The 14,083-nt window shown below is 39.6% G+C and overlaps 1 protein-coding gene across 2 annotated transcripts in view; it reads right to left on the bottom strand.

Moving 5' to 3' along the window:
* Nucleotides 1–351: 351 nt before the first annotated feature.
* LOC148846255 (putative LRR receptor-like serine/threonine-protein kinase At1g56140) overlaps nt 352–14,083 on the bottom strand; it is a 35,249-nt gene continuing 21,517 nt past the window's right edge. For both annotated transcript variants that reach the window (XM_088954463.1, XM_088954465.1), the window contains 7 exons: nt 13,882–14,077; nt 13,616–13,780; nt 13,143–13,261; nt 1,851–2,061; nt 1,499–1,730; nt 1,223–1,373; nt 352–1,119 (listed from right to left, as the gene is read on the bottom strand). In XM_088954463.1, the coding sequence (XP_088810589.1) occupies nt 727–1,119; nt 1,223–1,373; nt 1,499–1,730; nt 1,851–2,061; nt 13,143–13,261; nt 13,616–13,780; nt 13,882–14,077 (1,467 nt within the window). In that variant the 3' untranslated portion in view covers nt 352–726. The remainder of the gene's footprint in view (nt 1,120–1,222; nt 1,374–1,498; nt 1,731–1,850; nt 2,062–13,142; nt 13,262–13,615; nt 13,781–13,881; nt 14,078–14,083) is intronic.

Raw genomic sequence — 14,083 nt, 5'->3', positions numbered from 1 at the left:
GAGAGAAACCCCATGGGATGACTGAAGCATGATTCGTCTCCTTCTTGACAACATTAAGAACCTGCATAAGTATTTTAGAAACAATACCTCTATTTCAATTTTACTCGTGCACTAATCTTGTTACATCTGGCTCTCCCATCGCTTAAAAGTTGAAAGGAAGAGATTACAATTACTGAATTACATGCTTGGAACAATTCTTTCAAGAACTAATTTTAACTTTAAAGGTTACCTTACTCCCTCAGAAATTTACTATTGGTTTTATCCTGGCCTAGTTGTGGCTTAACATTTGGATACCAAGTACATTTGGAATTAATGTGGAAAACAAAATCTGGGTTTTCCTGTCCAAGAAGATAATAATATAATCGGACATTGTCAAATTTGTCATCTTATTTTATCATTCAAAACGACTTCTCTCTCATATATGTTTTTCTTGGATCAGTAATAAGAGATCTTATTGGAAATGACAAAAAAAAAAGAAAAGAGAAAATACAAACAGCCAATCTCCAAAAGGGCAGAGAGGGGGGCCAAGGAGCCTTAATAAGGCAACCAATGGATATATAATTAATACATTAAAACAAAAGAGGAACTACCATGAAAGAAGACATCCCCCAATACAAAACACTCATTTATCCTTTTTTTTTTCTTTTTTGAAGCCCCACATTCATTTATCTCACTTATGCAATGCAGTCGGCTTGAGCTAGTATTTTTATAAAATGCATTGGACCATCATACGTTTGTGGATTTTGGATCTTGTTCAACGGTATCATGGAGTAATGATTCAGCACCTTTTGGTGGAGAGGGGCTTGAAAAAGGCATAATGCTTGGATTTGGTGATGTTGATATTGGGATACTTGTAGAGGAATTGCTAGTTGCAAAGCTGCTGGTGATATCACTAAATTGCCAATCGGTTAAGTAAGCAGGTCTACTTGTAACAGCACTCACTTCAGTCTTTCTTGAAAGCATGGCCACAACACGTGACATGGATGGACGAAGCGTTGGCGATGCCTGAGTGCACAAGAGAGCTACTCCTATAACTCGACGAGCTTCTTCTTCATCAAATTCATTCAATTTTGGATCAACAAGTTCCAAGTCGCAATTCTTTTCATGTAGATTCCATGCCTACAAGATTAAAGAAAATGGTTATGTTGAGAAGGGATCAAGTACCATATAAATTTTGCTGGCATACAACAATGATTAGTATATCATTTGCTAATTTCCATACCCATTCAAGAAGGTAAAACTTCTCTTCATCTAAACTTGGGTCAGAATTTGGCCGCCCACTGAGGATCTCCAGAGCAACAACTCCAAATCCAAACACATCAGCCTTCTCTGTCAGATGCCCACGCAAGGCATACTCTGGTGCAAGATAGCCACTTCAAAGACATCAAACCAAGTCTGATGTTATTTTTGATATATATTACAGAAAAATATAGAAAAGAAAGAAAAAAAACAGTAGCATGGAAAGAATAATGCAATTGAATGGTTAGAGGAGATCTACATTGTTCCTGCAACACGAGTGCTGAGGTGGGTCATGTTGTCTTCATACAACTTGGCCAAACCAAAATCCGATATCTTTGGGTTCAAATCAGCACCAAGAAGAATGTTACTTGCTTTGACATCCCTGTGTATAATTCTAGGTCTTGATTCCTCATGAAGATAAGCTAGACCTTTCGCCGTCCCCAAGCATATTTCATGGCGGGTCTTCCAATCTAGATATATAGCACACTTCCCTACAAAGTAGTGACAGCAGTTGGATAAACATGATTTTTCAAAGTATACCATGAGTCCTCACAAAGAACTTTATTGAGATCATAGATGAGAAAGTATAGAGTTTTGCAACTGGTTTATACCAAAGAGTGCTTGATCAAGGCTCTTGTTTACAAGATACTCATAAACTAGGAGTCTTTTATCTCCCTCAATACAGCATCCATACAAAGTCACAAGGTTGCGTTGTTGCACTGCAGATATTGTGGCAACCTCTGTTACAAACTGACTCTTTCCTTGGTGAGATACTGCTGAAAGTTGCTTCACAGCAACAACCCTCCCATCAGCAAGTGTTCCCTGGGAAACAGTACACAAGTCAGCAAAAGGAACATGTATAATTGCTAAGTACATATCTATGGAAAGCAATGTAAATAATATCTGGTTAAGAAAGATATCTAAGAAAATTGTTGGATTGAAGTCTCTTTATGTATAAGTGTTCGGCTGATAAGAGTTCTTATTAGCCTATACTTAAGTTTTAAGTTATCCTGTACTGGGCATGTGTTAATGGACTTAAGCCTGTTTAATGTTTTAAGTTGTCTGGGTGTCTCATCACTAATCAGGGGCATTCCAGTAATTCCTTGTATCATTGTACTACATTCTAATATAAATAACAGTATTGTCGACTGAGCTATTTAGTTCGACATTCACAGCATTTCAGAGGTCGTCTTCTCTTATCTACTACTTCGAATACAGCTCCTAAGCTCACATGGTATCAGAGCATTAGCTTCTCCCTGGTTTCAGCCGGCGCACTCTCTCTTCTCTTGCTGTCTTTTCATCTTCTTTCTTCTTTTCTGGGTTGCTGCAGTGAAAACCTAGGGTTGTAAGAGAACAAAGCAAGTTCAAACCTAGGGTTTCCCTTGGTTGTAGGGCTCAAGGGAAGTAAGACCCAGAAGCAGATGTCCTATTAGGTTATTTCCAAAAAATAGTAGCTATTTGGCTACTAAGAGAGGTCTGTATAGGACAAACCTAGTTGAGGACTGATTTCAGCAGTCCTAGCACTAGCCGAAAGGGAGAGAGCTTCTTCTACAGTTGCAGCTTCGAAGCTCCAGCAAGACTTGCACGGCACAGTGGTAAAGAGCCCTAATTTCAGGTCGGTTATCAGCCCAAAACCTCTCACTTGCTGCTGTACACGAACTACTTCAGTTCAAGTGAAGTCTACCTTGCGACCTACCAGCACCTGATTGTCCAGCACGGTGAACACTTCGGCCAGCTCTAAACAGAGCCATCTACTCTAGGACTGAAGTCAGGATGTCCTCACTATCCGGAGAAGTTTCCTCTAGAGATAACAGACCTGCCGCAAGGTTCTCAAACCTGGAAAACCCTAATCTGCACAGCTTGCAGATTACAAGTGTGCTGCTGGATGAGTATAACTTCAGAGAGTGATCCATCTCAACAAGGCTTTTCATTACTTCCCGTGATCTCACAGGTTATTTAGATGGGGACAAAAAGGAACCTGAAGTCGGCAGTCCTGAGCATGCCCGTGTGGCGTAAGGAAAATGCCACAGTCATGTCTTGGTTGCTGGCCTCCATGACTCCTCGGGTTGCCAGAACTGTTCATCATTTCCCTACAGCTGCTAAGATTTGGGAAAAGGTATCTAAGATCTACGGCCAGAAGAAGAACAATGCTAGAATCTACAGACTGAACAAAGACATTGCAGCTCTAAGGCAAGGAGATATGACGGTTGCAACATACTTTGCAACTCTGGAAGGCCTTTGGGAAGAGCTTGATCATCACTTGATATTGGATTGGGAAAATGCCAGGGACAAGGAGAGACATGATAAGCAAATTGAAGAGAGCAGAGCCTTCAAGTTTTTGGCTGACCTAGACCTAGTGTATGAGGGTATAAGGTCACAAATTCAAGGGAGATGAATTGCCAGAGCTACACCATGTCTATTACCTGGTGAGAAATGAAGAAGTCAGGAGAAAGGAGATGCAAGTTGACTCTCAGACACAGTCAACTAAACTATCTGGAGAACATTCAGCCCTAGTCTCCACTAAGGTAAACAGATATCCAGACAAGAAGTCCCTCAAGTGCACCCACTGTGGTGGTGAGAAACATACAAAAGAAAAATGTTGGGTCATGTATCCTCATCTGAAGCCAGCTGCATTGAGAAAGGACAAGAGACAACATAAGGGTCATACGGCAAGTGGGAATCTTGCCACCAACAACAACAGTGGTGACAACTCACAATGTACTCCAACAGTGTCTTCTTCCTCCATAGGGCAGGTTGCTGACTCCTCTGGACCTGGTACTTTGGGCTTCACGGCTAGTGAGGTAGAGGTTCTCAGCCGGGCATTAGCCCATCTAAAAAACAATTATTTTGCTTCCACCTCTCTTGCCAGATCAGGTACAGTCTCTGCCTTTAGTGCAACTGACCATATGACAAATATGTCCTTATTCTCTTCATATCATTTGTTGTCTAGCCAGGATAAGATGAGAGTGGATGATGGGTCTTTCTCCACCATCTCTGGAAAGGGAGTGGTTAACCTAAGCAAGGACCTCTCTCTTAAATCAGTCCTACGTGTTCCTAGTCTTACCTCAAATCTTTTGTTTGTTTCAAAGCTTACAAAAAATTTGAACTGCAGTATAACTCATTGTGTCTTCTAGGACAGATTGACGAGGAGAACGATTGGGAGTGGTCATGAGCATGGAGGCCTCTACTATTTTGATGCAGACATCGACTTAGCCCTACAAGCTTCTACTGCTACTAGTCCGGAAAGTGTGGAGTCAATAGCTAGGCTGCACCTGTGGCATGCTAGGCTAGGTCATGTGTCTTTCTCTTCATTAGCAATGTTGTTTCCCGAATTGTTTAAGGGCATTCCAAGTCAGAGTTTAATTTGTGATGTGTGTCAAATGTCAAAACAATGTAGAACAGTGTATCCAACTTCCAGTAATGAAATTCAAGCTCCTTTTGATTTGGTTCATTCTGATGTTTGGGGACCTTCACCCATTTTTTCCATTGATGGATTCTGTTACTTTATCAATTTTATTGATCATTATTCTCGGTGCACATGGATTTATCTGTTAAAAGGACGAGATGAAGTACCACGGATAACTATGGCTTTTTGCAAGATGATTGAAACACGATTTGATAAGAAGATTAAGCAATTCCGGTCAGACAATGTTGCTGAATACTATGAAAAATCCCTGAACTCATTCATGGAAGATGCTGGCATGTTACGCCAATCATCCTGTGCTAATACCCCTCAACAAAATGGAGTTGCTAAGCGCAAGAACAGACATCTATTGGAGACAACTCGAGCCCTACTATTCCAGCACAAAGTGCCTAAGCAATACTAGTCTCAAGTTGTACTCACTGCACCATACCTAATAAATCGGATGCCATCTAAGGTATTGGGTATGAAGACCCCTTTCTCTGTTTTGTGTCCCACTCTTCTAGAATTTCCTCTTCCCCCACGGGTTTTTGGTTGTATATGTTTCATACATGTGAAGGATCCAAAGAAAACCAAGTTGGATCCCAAGGCTACAAAGGGAATATTTTTGGGGTACTCTCCTACACAAAAGGGGTACAAGTGTTATGATCCTATCTCCAAGAAAAGGTATGTCACTAGAGATGTAGTCTTTTTTGAGTCTCAACCCTATTTCTAGTCTTCTCAGAATCCTCTTCAGGGGGAGACTAGTGGATTGGAAGAGGATTCTCATTCTCCCTCCTTTTTTGTTCCCCTATCTGACTCAGGTCTTCCATCACCTTCCACTACTCCTAGTTGTGACATTCCGGGTTAACCTAATAAGGCTCCAAATGTGCCAACTACTCCTCCTGATGCAATGGATGCTCCTGAAGATTCTAGTAGGCAATAGTAGGAGATACTTACACACAACAGAAGGAAAAAAGGGCTCTCAACCTCATGACTGCAACCAGTTGGACTCAGATCAATCTATCTCTGCAATTCAAGGTAATTCTGACTCACATACTTCGGATTTGGATTTTCCTATTGCTCTTTGTAAGCCTGTCCGTTCTTGTACCACCCGGCATCCCATAGCTGATTTTGTTTCTTACTCACATTTATCTCCTACCTATCACTCCTTTGTGTCTGCTCTTCCTCTGTACGTGTTCCTTCTAGGTACTCAGAGGCAGCATCTGATCCAAGGTGGAAAGAAGCTATGAATGAAGAGATGAAAGCCCTAATGAAAGCAAGAACTTGGGAGTTCGTGGACCTGCCAAAGGGGAAGGGCACTGTTGGGTGCAAGTGGGTATTTACAGTAAAGCACAGGGAGGATGGGTCAATTGAGAGGTACAAGGCCAGACTTGTGGCAAAGGGATTTACTCAAAAGGAAGGAATTGACTACAAAGGAACCTTTGCCCCAGTAGCAAAGCTCAACACAATCCGGGTTCTATTGTCACTAGCAACAAATTTCTCATGGGAACTTCATTAGCTGGATGTGAAGAATGCCTTCCTAAATGATGATTTTCATGAAGAGGTATTCATGGAACCTCCACCAAGCTATGATGTTGGTTCGAGAGACTTTGTATGGCCATGAAGAAAGTGGGGTACACTCAAAGTGGTGCAGATCATACCTTGTTTACAAGGAGACAGGATAGCAGGCTTACGGTTCTCATTGTTTATGTGGATGATATGGTGATTACCGACATGACTTGGAAGAGACAAAGAGACTGAAGAAGTTCCTAGCTTCAGAATTTGAGATCAAAGACTTGGAAAATTTGAGATATTTTCTTGGGATTGAAGTTGCTAGATCAAGAGAAGGAATCTACATATGTCAGCGGAAATATGTGCTAGATCTCCTAGAGGAAACAGGCATGATGGGATGCAGGCCAGCAGACACTCCAATAGAACAGAACCATGGCCTACAAGAATCAATGGGTGAGGACTACTGTGATAGAGAGAGATATCAAATATTAGTAGGAAAGCTGATATACTTATCCCTTGGCCAGATATTGCCTATGCAGTGCATGTTGTCAGTCAATTCATGCACTCAACAAAGATCCCTCACATGAGAGCAATTGAAAGAATTCTCAGGTACTTGAAGACTTGCCCAGGGAAGGGAATTCTATTCAGAAAAAACAGTAAACTTGAAATTGAAGCCTACACTGATGCAGATTGGGCTGGATCTGTTGGAGATAGAAAATCAACCTCAGGTTACTATACATTTGTGGGAGGAAACTTGGTCACATGGCGCAGTAAGAAGCAGAATGTAGTGGCTAGATCAATTGCAAAAGCAGAATATCGAGTTATGGCCCATGGGGTTGCTGAACTCTTATGGCTCAGAACTCTTCTTAATGACCTTGGCATTAAGGCTGAAGGTCCTCTCAGGCTATATTGTGACAATAAAGCTGTCATCAACATTGCCAACAATCCCGTGCAACATGACAGGACAAAACATATTGAGATTGATCGACACTTTGTTAGAGAGAGAATTGTCTCGGGTGAACTCTGTGTGCCTTATACTCCATCTGAGATGCAAATTGCAGATGTATTGACTAAAGGGCTGGCAGCAGCAAAGTTCAGGGACATACTTGGCAAGCTAAACATGATTGATATCCATGCTTAGCTTGAGGGGGAGTGTTGGATTGAAGTCTCTTTATGTATGAGTGTGCGGCTGATAAGAGTTCTTATTAGCCTATACTTAAGTTTAAGTTATCCTGTACTGGGCCTGTGTTAATGGGCCTAAGCCTGTTTAATGTTTTAAGTTGTCTGGGTGTCCCATCACTAATCAGGGGCATTCCAGTAATTCCTTGTATCATTGTACTACATTCTAATATAAATAACAGTATTGTCGACTGAGCTATTTAGTTCGACATTCACAGCATTTCAGAGGTCTTCTTCTCTTCTCTACTACTTCGAATACAGCTCCTAAGGTCACAAAAATTATAAAGCAAGAAACGAGAAAGAAGACTAAATATATGAAGAATAACCAAGCACCTGTTACGAATGGTGTGAGAATGAAGGTGATCTTGTTTTCATAATTACTTTTCATGATGAGGGGTAATAGAAGTCATTTTATGTATGTTTAATTGACTCATATTTAAGCTCATTAGGGATGTCAGCGGGTCAGGTTAAAGTGGCCAACTTGTTGACATTGCAATATTGAAACATTTGTATAACTAATCAATTATCGGTGTATTATATGTGTAATGGGTCGGATTAGGTTCAATTTTTCATCCTTGTTCAACCAAGTTGGGTTAAGGTCAAAGTTACTTTGGGTTGGCTAGTTTATTTTAGGTTGGGTTCGTGTTGAGTCAGACCTGTACCAAGCCCAACCAATTGACATCCCTAAAGCTAACGAAGTGGATATTCTTTTCTTTTTCTTTTTCCGTTTGTAAGCTAGGAATATATTTCTTTTTCTTTTTCTTTTTTCCTTTGGTAAACTGGGAATATATTTCTTTTTCTTTTTCTACTGTTTACATTTTTTTTGTTCTTTTTTTCTCTTTTATCATCAGACTCAAAGACAACAAATCATGAAGCATTGCTGTTTACATTTTTCCTCGTACATTTCAAACTTCATACAAAATATATGATCCTAAGATAAGTATGGCATATGCATTTTCCCATAAACCACTTACCTCCCAACCCTCCCCACTTGGTTCTCCTCCCCCATGGGGCCCCCTCATGGCCCCATCCATGTCTATCCCCCTCCCCCGTGAAAAAAAAAAAAAGAGAGAGAAAAGCTCCACCTCTGCCAACCCTGGTGAAGGTTAGGCTTGTTCCAAGGTCTCCGTTATAACCAGCTTGAGACTTTAATAGAGAGCCAGCTATAACCAAACACATGCATTGTATTTATGGGCATACATGTGGCAAGGAAAGGTAGCCTGATCTGGTAAGGTTCTGGTCTGGATGACACTACCTTTTTCTGCCACATGGAGGGATGATATTTCTGATCAAAACTATCACCAGATAGGGGACTCTCTGGATTGGTCATGTGTCCCCCCACCCCCCGATTCCATGTTGGACCTTACAGTGCACACAACCTCTGTATTGGAGCTTTCCCCCAAGTAATATCAGTCCTATAAGAAAGGTGTAATTTGAAGATGTGGAAATTGGCTTTTAGGCTGAAATTTTCCTCATAAATAGAGAGGATGGTGAGTTCAGCATTTTCGACCCTTTTTGGACCCAACCATTCTATCACATGGAAGATTCCTAGTTTTCTTAGAATTCTCCAAATTACCTAAGTACCAAATCCTTGGCTAGAATCAGTGAGCTGGATGACGAGGGAATTAGTGAATTATCAGCAGAAGAAAGGTTTCAGAGGGAGACTGCAAGAGATGAATATACGAGACTAAGCCAATATAGACGAAATTTCATGCTGTCACAAGTCAAGGATTCAATGGCTCAACAAAGGTGGCAGCCTTCTTTCATAAGATTGCAAATGCAAAAAGGAGATGTAATATCATTTCCAGATTTCAGGTCGGGGAGCATCATTATTAGGATAAAAGGGAGGTATGTTGGGCCATCATGGACTTCTAAAAGAACTATGCCCATGATATAACTAGAGCAAAGCTAGAAGGATGGCTTTCAACTGAATATCAGATAAAGACAAGAGACATCTTGGAGAAAAGTTTTGAGGTAGTGATATAGGATGGGTAAGGGTCCCACTAATTTAGGATATGGTGGCGGGCTGTGAGGGTGATTTGAGATGAAAAATATGAAGGGAAAAGAAAATAGGGTTCTTGTTGTGCACCAAAGAATGAGTACGAAATTAGAAGAAAGAGGTGAGCTCTTGCTGTTAGGGAGAACAGCAAAGAGAGATCACTTACAAGAAGAAATAGAGAGAGAAAGAAAGAAAGAGGGGGAAAGAAAAAAAAACTTCCGGCAACAAGCAGAATTCACTAAACCAATCTTTATTTCATTAAATCACTCTTCTTGAATCCAATTACAATGACTATTTATTCAATTTGTTAACTCGGATTTCCCCTTTCAGACTCCAATTTGGGTTACGAAATTGACCCAAGATAACTCCTAAATGCTTTAGAACTAAGACAAATCCATAACTAACCCATTAGGACACTTAAATAAGGACTCCAACTCCTAAACAACATTTTCCTAATCCAACTACAAAGAGTAGTTGTGAGAATTACTATAAATAGTATGTCTTTCAAGATAACAAAATCTAAGTAGACCCCACTTTTAGTTTTCACCAATTCTTCTGTAAATTTCCTTCTAGATGAGAATGAGGCCAAAAGCCTTATTCAAACAATTTCTTCCTTTTCCTCAAATCTGTTAACTTCTTTTTGGGTCTCCAAAGAGGCTCAAACTCTAACCAAGTGCATGCTGCTGCATCAAGTAGAGGTACTACAAGCCTATAAACATCTAAAATGGAACAAATCCCCAAGTCCATATTGGTTCCTGGTGGCCTTTTATAGAAAGTGCCAGAAGTTCCTAAAGAATAACTTCATGAAGGTTCTATAGGAGTTCCATGATAATGCTGAAATTGCAATGCAGCCAATTCCACCATCTCACTAGCTCCAAAGCTTCAGGGAGTTGTTGAATTAAGGGACTACAGGTCCATTAGTGTGATTGGTTCTATAAACTAATCGCCAAAGTTTTGGCCAATCAGCTTAGGAAGGACTACAGGTCCTAAAATCATCTCTCCACCGCAAGGGGATTCGTAGAGGAAAATCATTTCCTGGATGGTTTACTAATAACAAACATACTCATTGGTTGAAGAAGAAAACAAAGTGAGCCTGGGATGATTGGTAAATTGGACATGGAGAAGGTGTATGACCATATCCAATGGAATTTCCTAGACTAGTTGCATAAACTGGGTTTCATTATCAGATGGAGGAGCTGGATTGTTGTGTCTCTCTACAGATAGATTCTCAATCTTAGTATATAGAACCCCTTTGGATTCTTTTGAGGGGGGAGAGGTCTATGGCAGGAAGGTCCTCTCTCACCCTTTTTTTATTATTGTCACAGAAGCTCCAAGTAGGCTGATCAATAGGACGGTTGAGGTGATAACATTCAACGATCTAAAATTTAGAATGATAGCAATGTCATTGTCCTCCTTTAATTTCTGACTTAATCTTCTTCTCCCATTCTAGGCGTTCCAATATTCTATTTATGAGATGCCTACCAATATGATTTGAAGCAGTTTTGGGAATTAACATTCAAAAAAATGAACTGTTTGAAGTTGAGGATGTTCCAAAAATTGATGAATTGGCAGCAAACTTTAGGATGTAAAAGCACACTTACATCCAAGTATCTAAAATTTTCGGTCTCCCTTTAGGAGCCAAATACAAGGCCAAATAACTATGAGAGCCAGTGATTGAAAGAGTAAGAACAAAGCTAGCAGGATGGAAAAGAGGCTAGTTGTCAAAAGGTGGTAAACTGGCTTTGATTCAAACTGCAGTATTGAATTTGACCATTTATTTTTCATCTATGTTTTGAGCCCCTACCTCAGTTATTCAATCACTGTAAAAGATAAGGAGGGACTTCCTATGGGATGGCCTGAATGAGGAGAAGAAGCTGCATTTTATATCTTGTTAATCTGCTTTCCCCAAAACAAGGGCGGACTGAACATAAGATCTCTGAGCTTCGTGGATAGAGTACTTTTAAGAAAAGGGCTATGGAGATAATGGAAATGATAAGGAGATCCTTGGAGGAATCTAATTCATAAGCATGGTGATAGTGGCTTTGGTTGGGAAGTGCCCCCACCCAAAGCTCATATGGCTTGAGTTTTTGGACAGGAATTATGAAAATCAGAATGAATTCTTACAAGTCATAGGAAGTCCCTCTTTCAATATTGAGTCAAGGAGACTTTGTGAAATTTTGGCATGATGTTGGTGTGGTTAGGGATCCTTATCCCAAGTCTACCCTCAAATTTTTGTTACAACTATGGATAGAAATGCCTCAATCAAGGATTATTATGAAGTGACGGATGACTAAGTTGTTTAAGCAACAAAACTCAGAAGAAGTCTACATGACTGGGAGATAGATGAACTTTTGGCCATCATGGAGGAACTGAACCTAGAGATGCCTCAAATACAGTCACAGAATAGAGGAAAGAGGAATGCTGAACAGTCAGGGATATTCACAGTCAAGCCATTTAACAAGGTGTTGTTGGCTCATCAGGGAGATGATGTACCTTGGATATGGTGTCCAAGAGAATTGTGTTGGATAATTGTTGCTATCTTTGTAGACTAATGGAAGAGTCTGCACCATCTTTTGATCCACTGCAAGGAGTCTTACAGCATTTGGACTTATTTCTTAAGATTATTTGGGTGCATATGGGCCACTCTGAAAGGACCTGGAATCATTGTTCTCTTCCTGGTTGCCTGGTCCTTGCAAGGCTTAAGTAAAAGGAGGGCCTTGGGGCAGTTGACACCTGAAGATGTCTGTTGGACATTATGGTTGGAATGCAATAGCAGAATATTTGAAGGAAGATGGAAATGCGCTGATAGCCAAGATGGAAAAGCTAATTATATGTTATGTTTGTGCCATGAATTCTTTGTGGCAAGCCGCTTCATGAATCTGCTCCAAATTAATTTGAGAAACACCCAAAGGCAAAATTTCATGGTGGTTTGTGGTGGAAGTGTAGGGCTTGGGCTGCTAAACCTATAAAAGGAGTTATGTATTTCGGGGGTTTTCTCTATTATATACTTAGTTTTTGTCTTGTGAGAGAAGAGTGAGGCCTTGGGTGTATTTGGGGTTTAGGGTTTTCTGTGAGTAAGGTTGTGAGTGCACAACTCTGTATTCCTTCTCCATTGCTGACTATATAGTAGATTTCTGCTCCTCCTTCGCCCATGGATGTAGGCTATAAGCCAAACCACATAAATTTGTGTGTTCTCTTTGCTTGCTTCTTTTTATCTCTGTTTTTCTTTCATTTTGGATGCCATTTGAATTTGTTTTTCTTGGGTTTTCCACAACATTATATTTTAGGCTTGCAATTTCAAAGAGTTTTTTGGAGTTTCCTGTCATCATTTCAGCAACCATGGGGACAAGGATTTTGTAGTATTATATCTTTTTGTATCGCTCGACACAACCCATATTAAGTTAGAATTATAGATTTTGTGATTATCTTCTTGAGGGATCCTCTCCTTCTTAAAATATAGTTTGTTTACTTATCAAAAAAAAAAAAAAAAAGAAAAAACAAACAAAACATTAAAGTACCAAATCCATTCCCATACACATGCACAGACCCATGCAATACATATTCATAGGCATACATATTGATACAAACACTATTTTCTATCACCAGCATTTTTCCTATATCAACTATTCATAGATTTAATACATATAGACAAAATTACTTGTCCTGACCCAATATAAGAAATAAGACCAATGTGTCCATTGGTGAAGCTTTTCAGTCCTAACTAACCATTTTTTTATCTTAAATATGAGCAAATAAGTCTTTTGATCATGATGTTAAATTATCACAGTTTGTCAGTTCATTATATCTTACCTTGTAAACAGGTCCAAATCCTCCCTCTCCTAGCTTGTTTTTAGGATCAAAGTCTTCTGTAGCACTTCGCACATCAGCATAACTGAAAATAGTAGCCTTGGAACCTATTGCTTGAATCTCTGCAAATATTTATTGAAGTTCAAAATTCTACCACAAATTTTCTTTAAGGTATTTATATCATTTTTCTCTAATACCATCAATTTATTTTTACCAACAGCAAGCAAAATTTGATGAACCCAAATAAATGGTCTCTAAGATAAGGTCCCTGTTTTAGAGTGCAACCTTCCAAACTTAAACCAAATGAGAATATTTACACCAAGTTGTGAATCAGAAAATGGATATAATCTGATTTAAATGTGACTAGTCAGTAAGATTTAGATGAACCTTTAAATTTTTCTTGGATAAGACACCCAACTAGGACTAAGAAAAGACTAACAAGACCCATATATTACCAATACTGAAATTAACATTACCTTCATCATTATTGGTGTTTAACCTCTTCTTTCTCAAGAAAAAGATCGTGAAAGCTAACATTGAGCTTGCAATTGCAGCAGCAACTGTAATACCAGCAATCAAGCCAGTCTTTTTCTTCTTTGTTGTAGTTGTTGGTGGAAGGCCACTTACAGTTGGTATGAAATCTAACAAAAAAATTGTGAACAACATATAGAACAATTGCACTTTAATGCATATAGGTAGACATTTTAAATCAAAGTTCAGCTGTTAGTTTGTGATATATTACCAGAAGTAACACTGATGGCTGAAATTAGTGATCCATAATAACCATTTAGAGGTATAGCGCAAGTACCCTTTCCAGCCCAAAAAAGATGGATTTCAAGGTAATTCTCTGATACATTAGCCTTCAAATCCTTCTCAACTGCTCTATAGGCCCCACCTGCCTCTTTTCGTATGTCAAAGTCTTTTACTTCCAGTTTTCCCTGGAG

This window comes from Nelumbo lutea, chromosome 7 (assembly GCF_056320005.1).
Source record: "Nelumbo lutea isolate HS-2025 chromosome 7, American lotus-T2T, whole genome shotgun sequence".
NCBI classification, from domain to species: domain Eukaryota; kingdom Viridiplantae; phylum Streptophyta; class Magnoliopsida; order Proteales; family Nelumbonaceae; genus Nelumbo; species Nelumbo lutea.
Note: the sequence above shows the minus strand (reverse complement) of the source record. Positions and strands in the feature narration are given on the sequence as shown.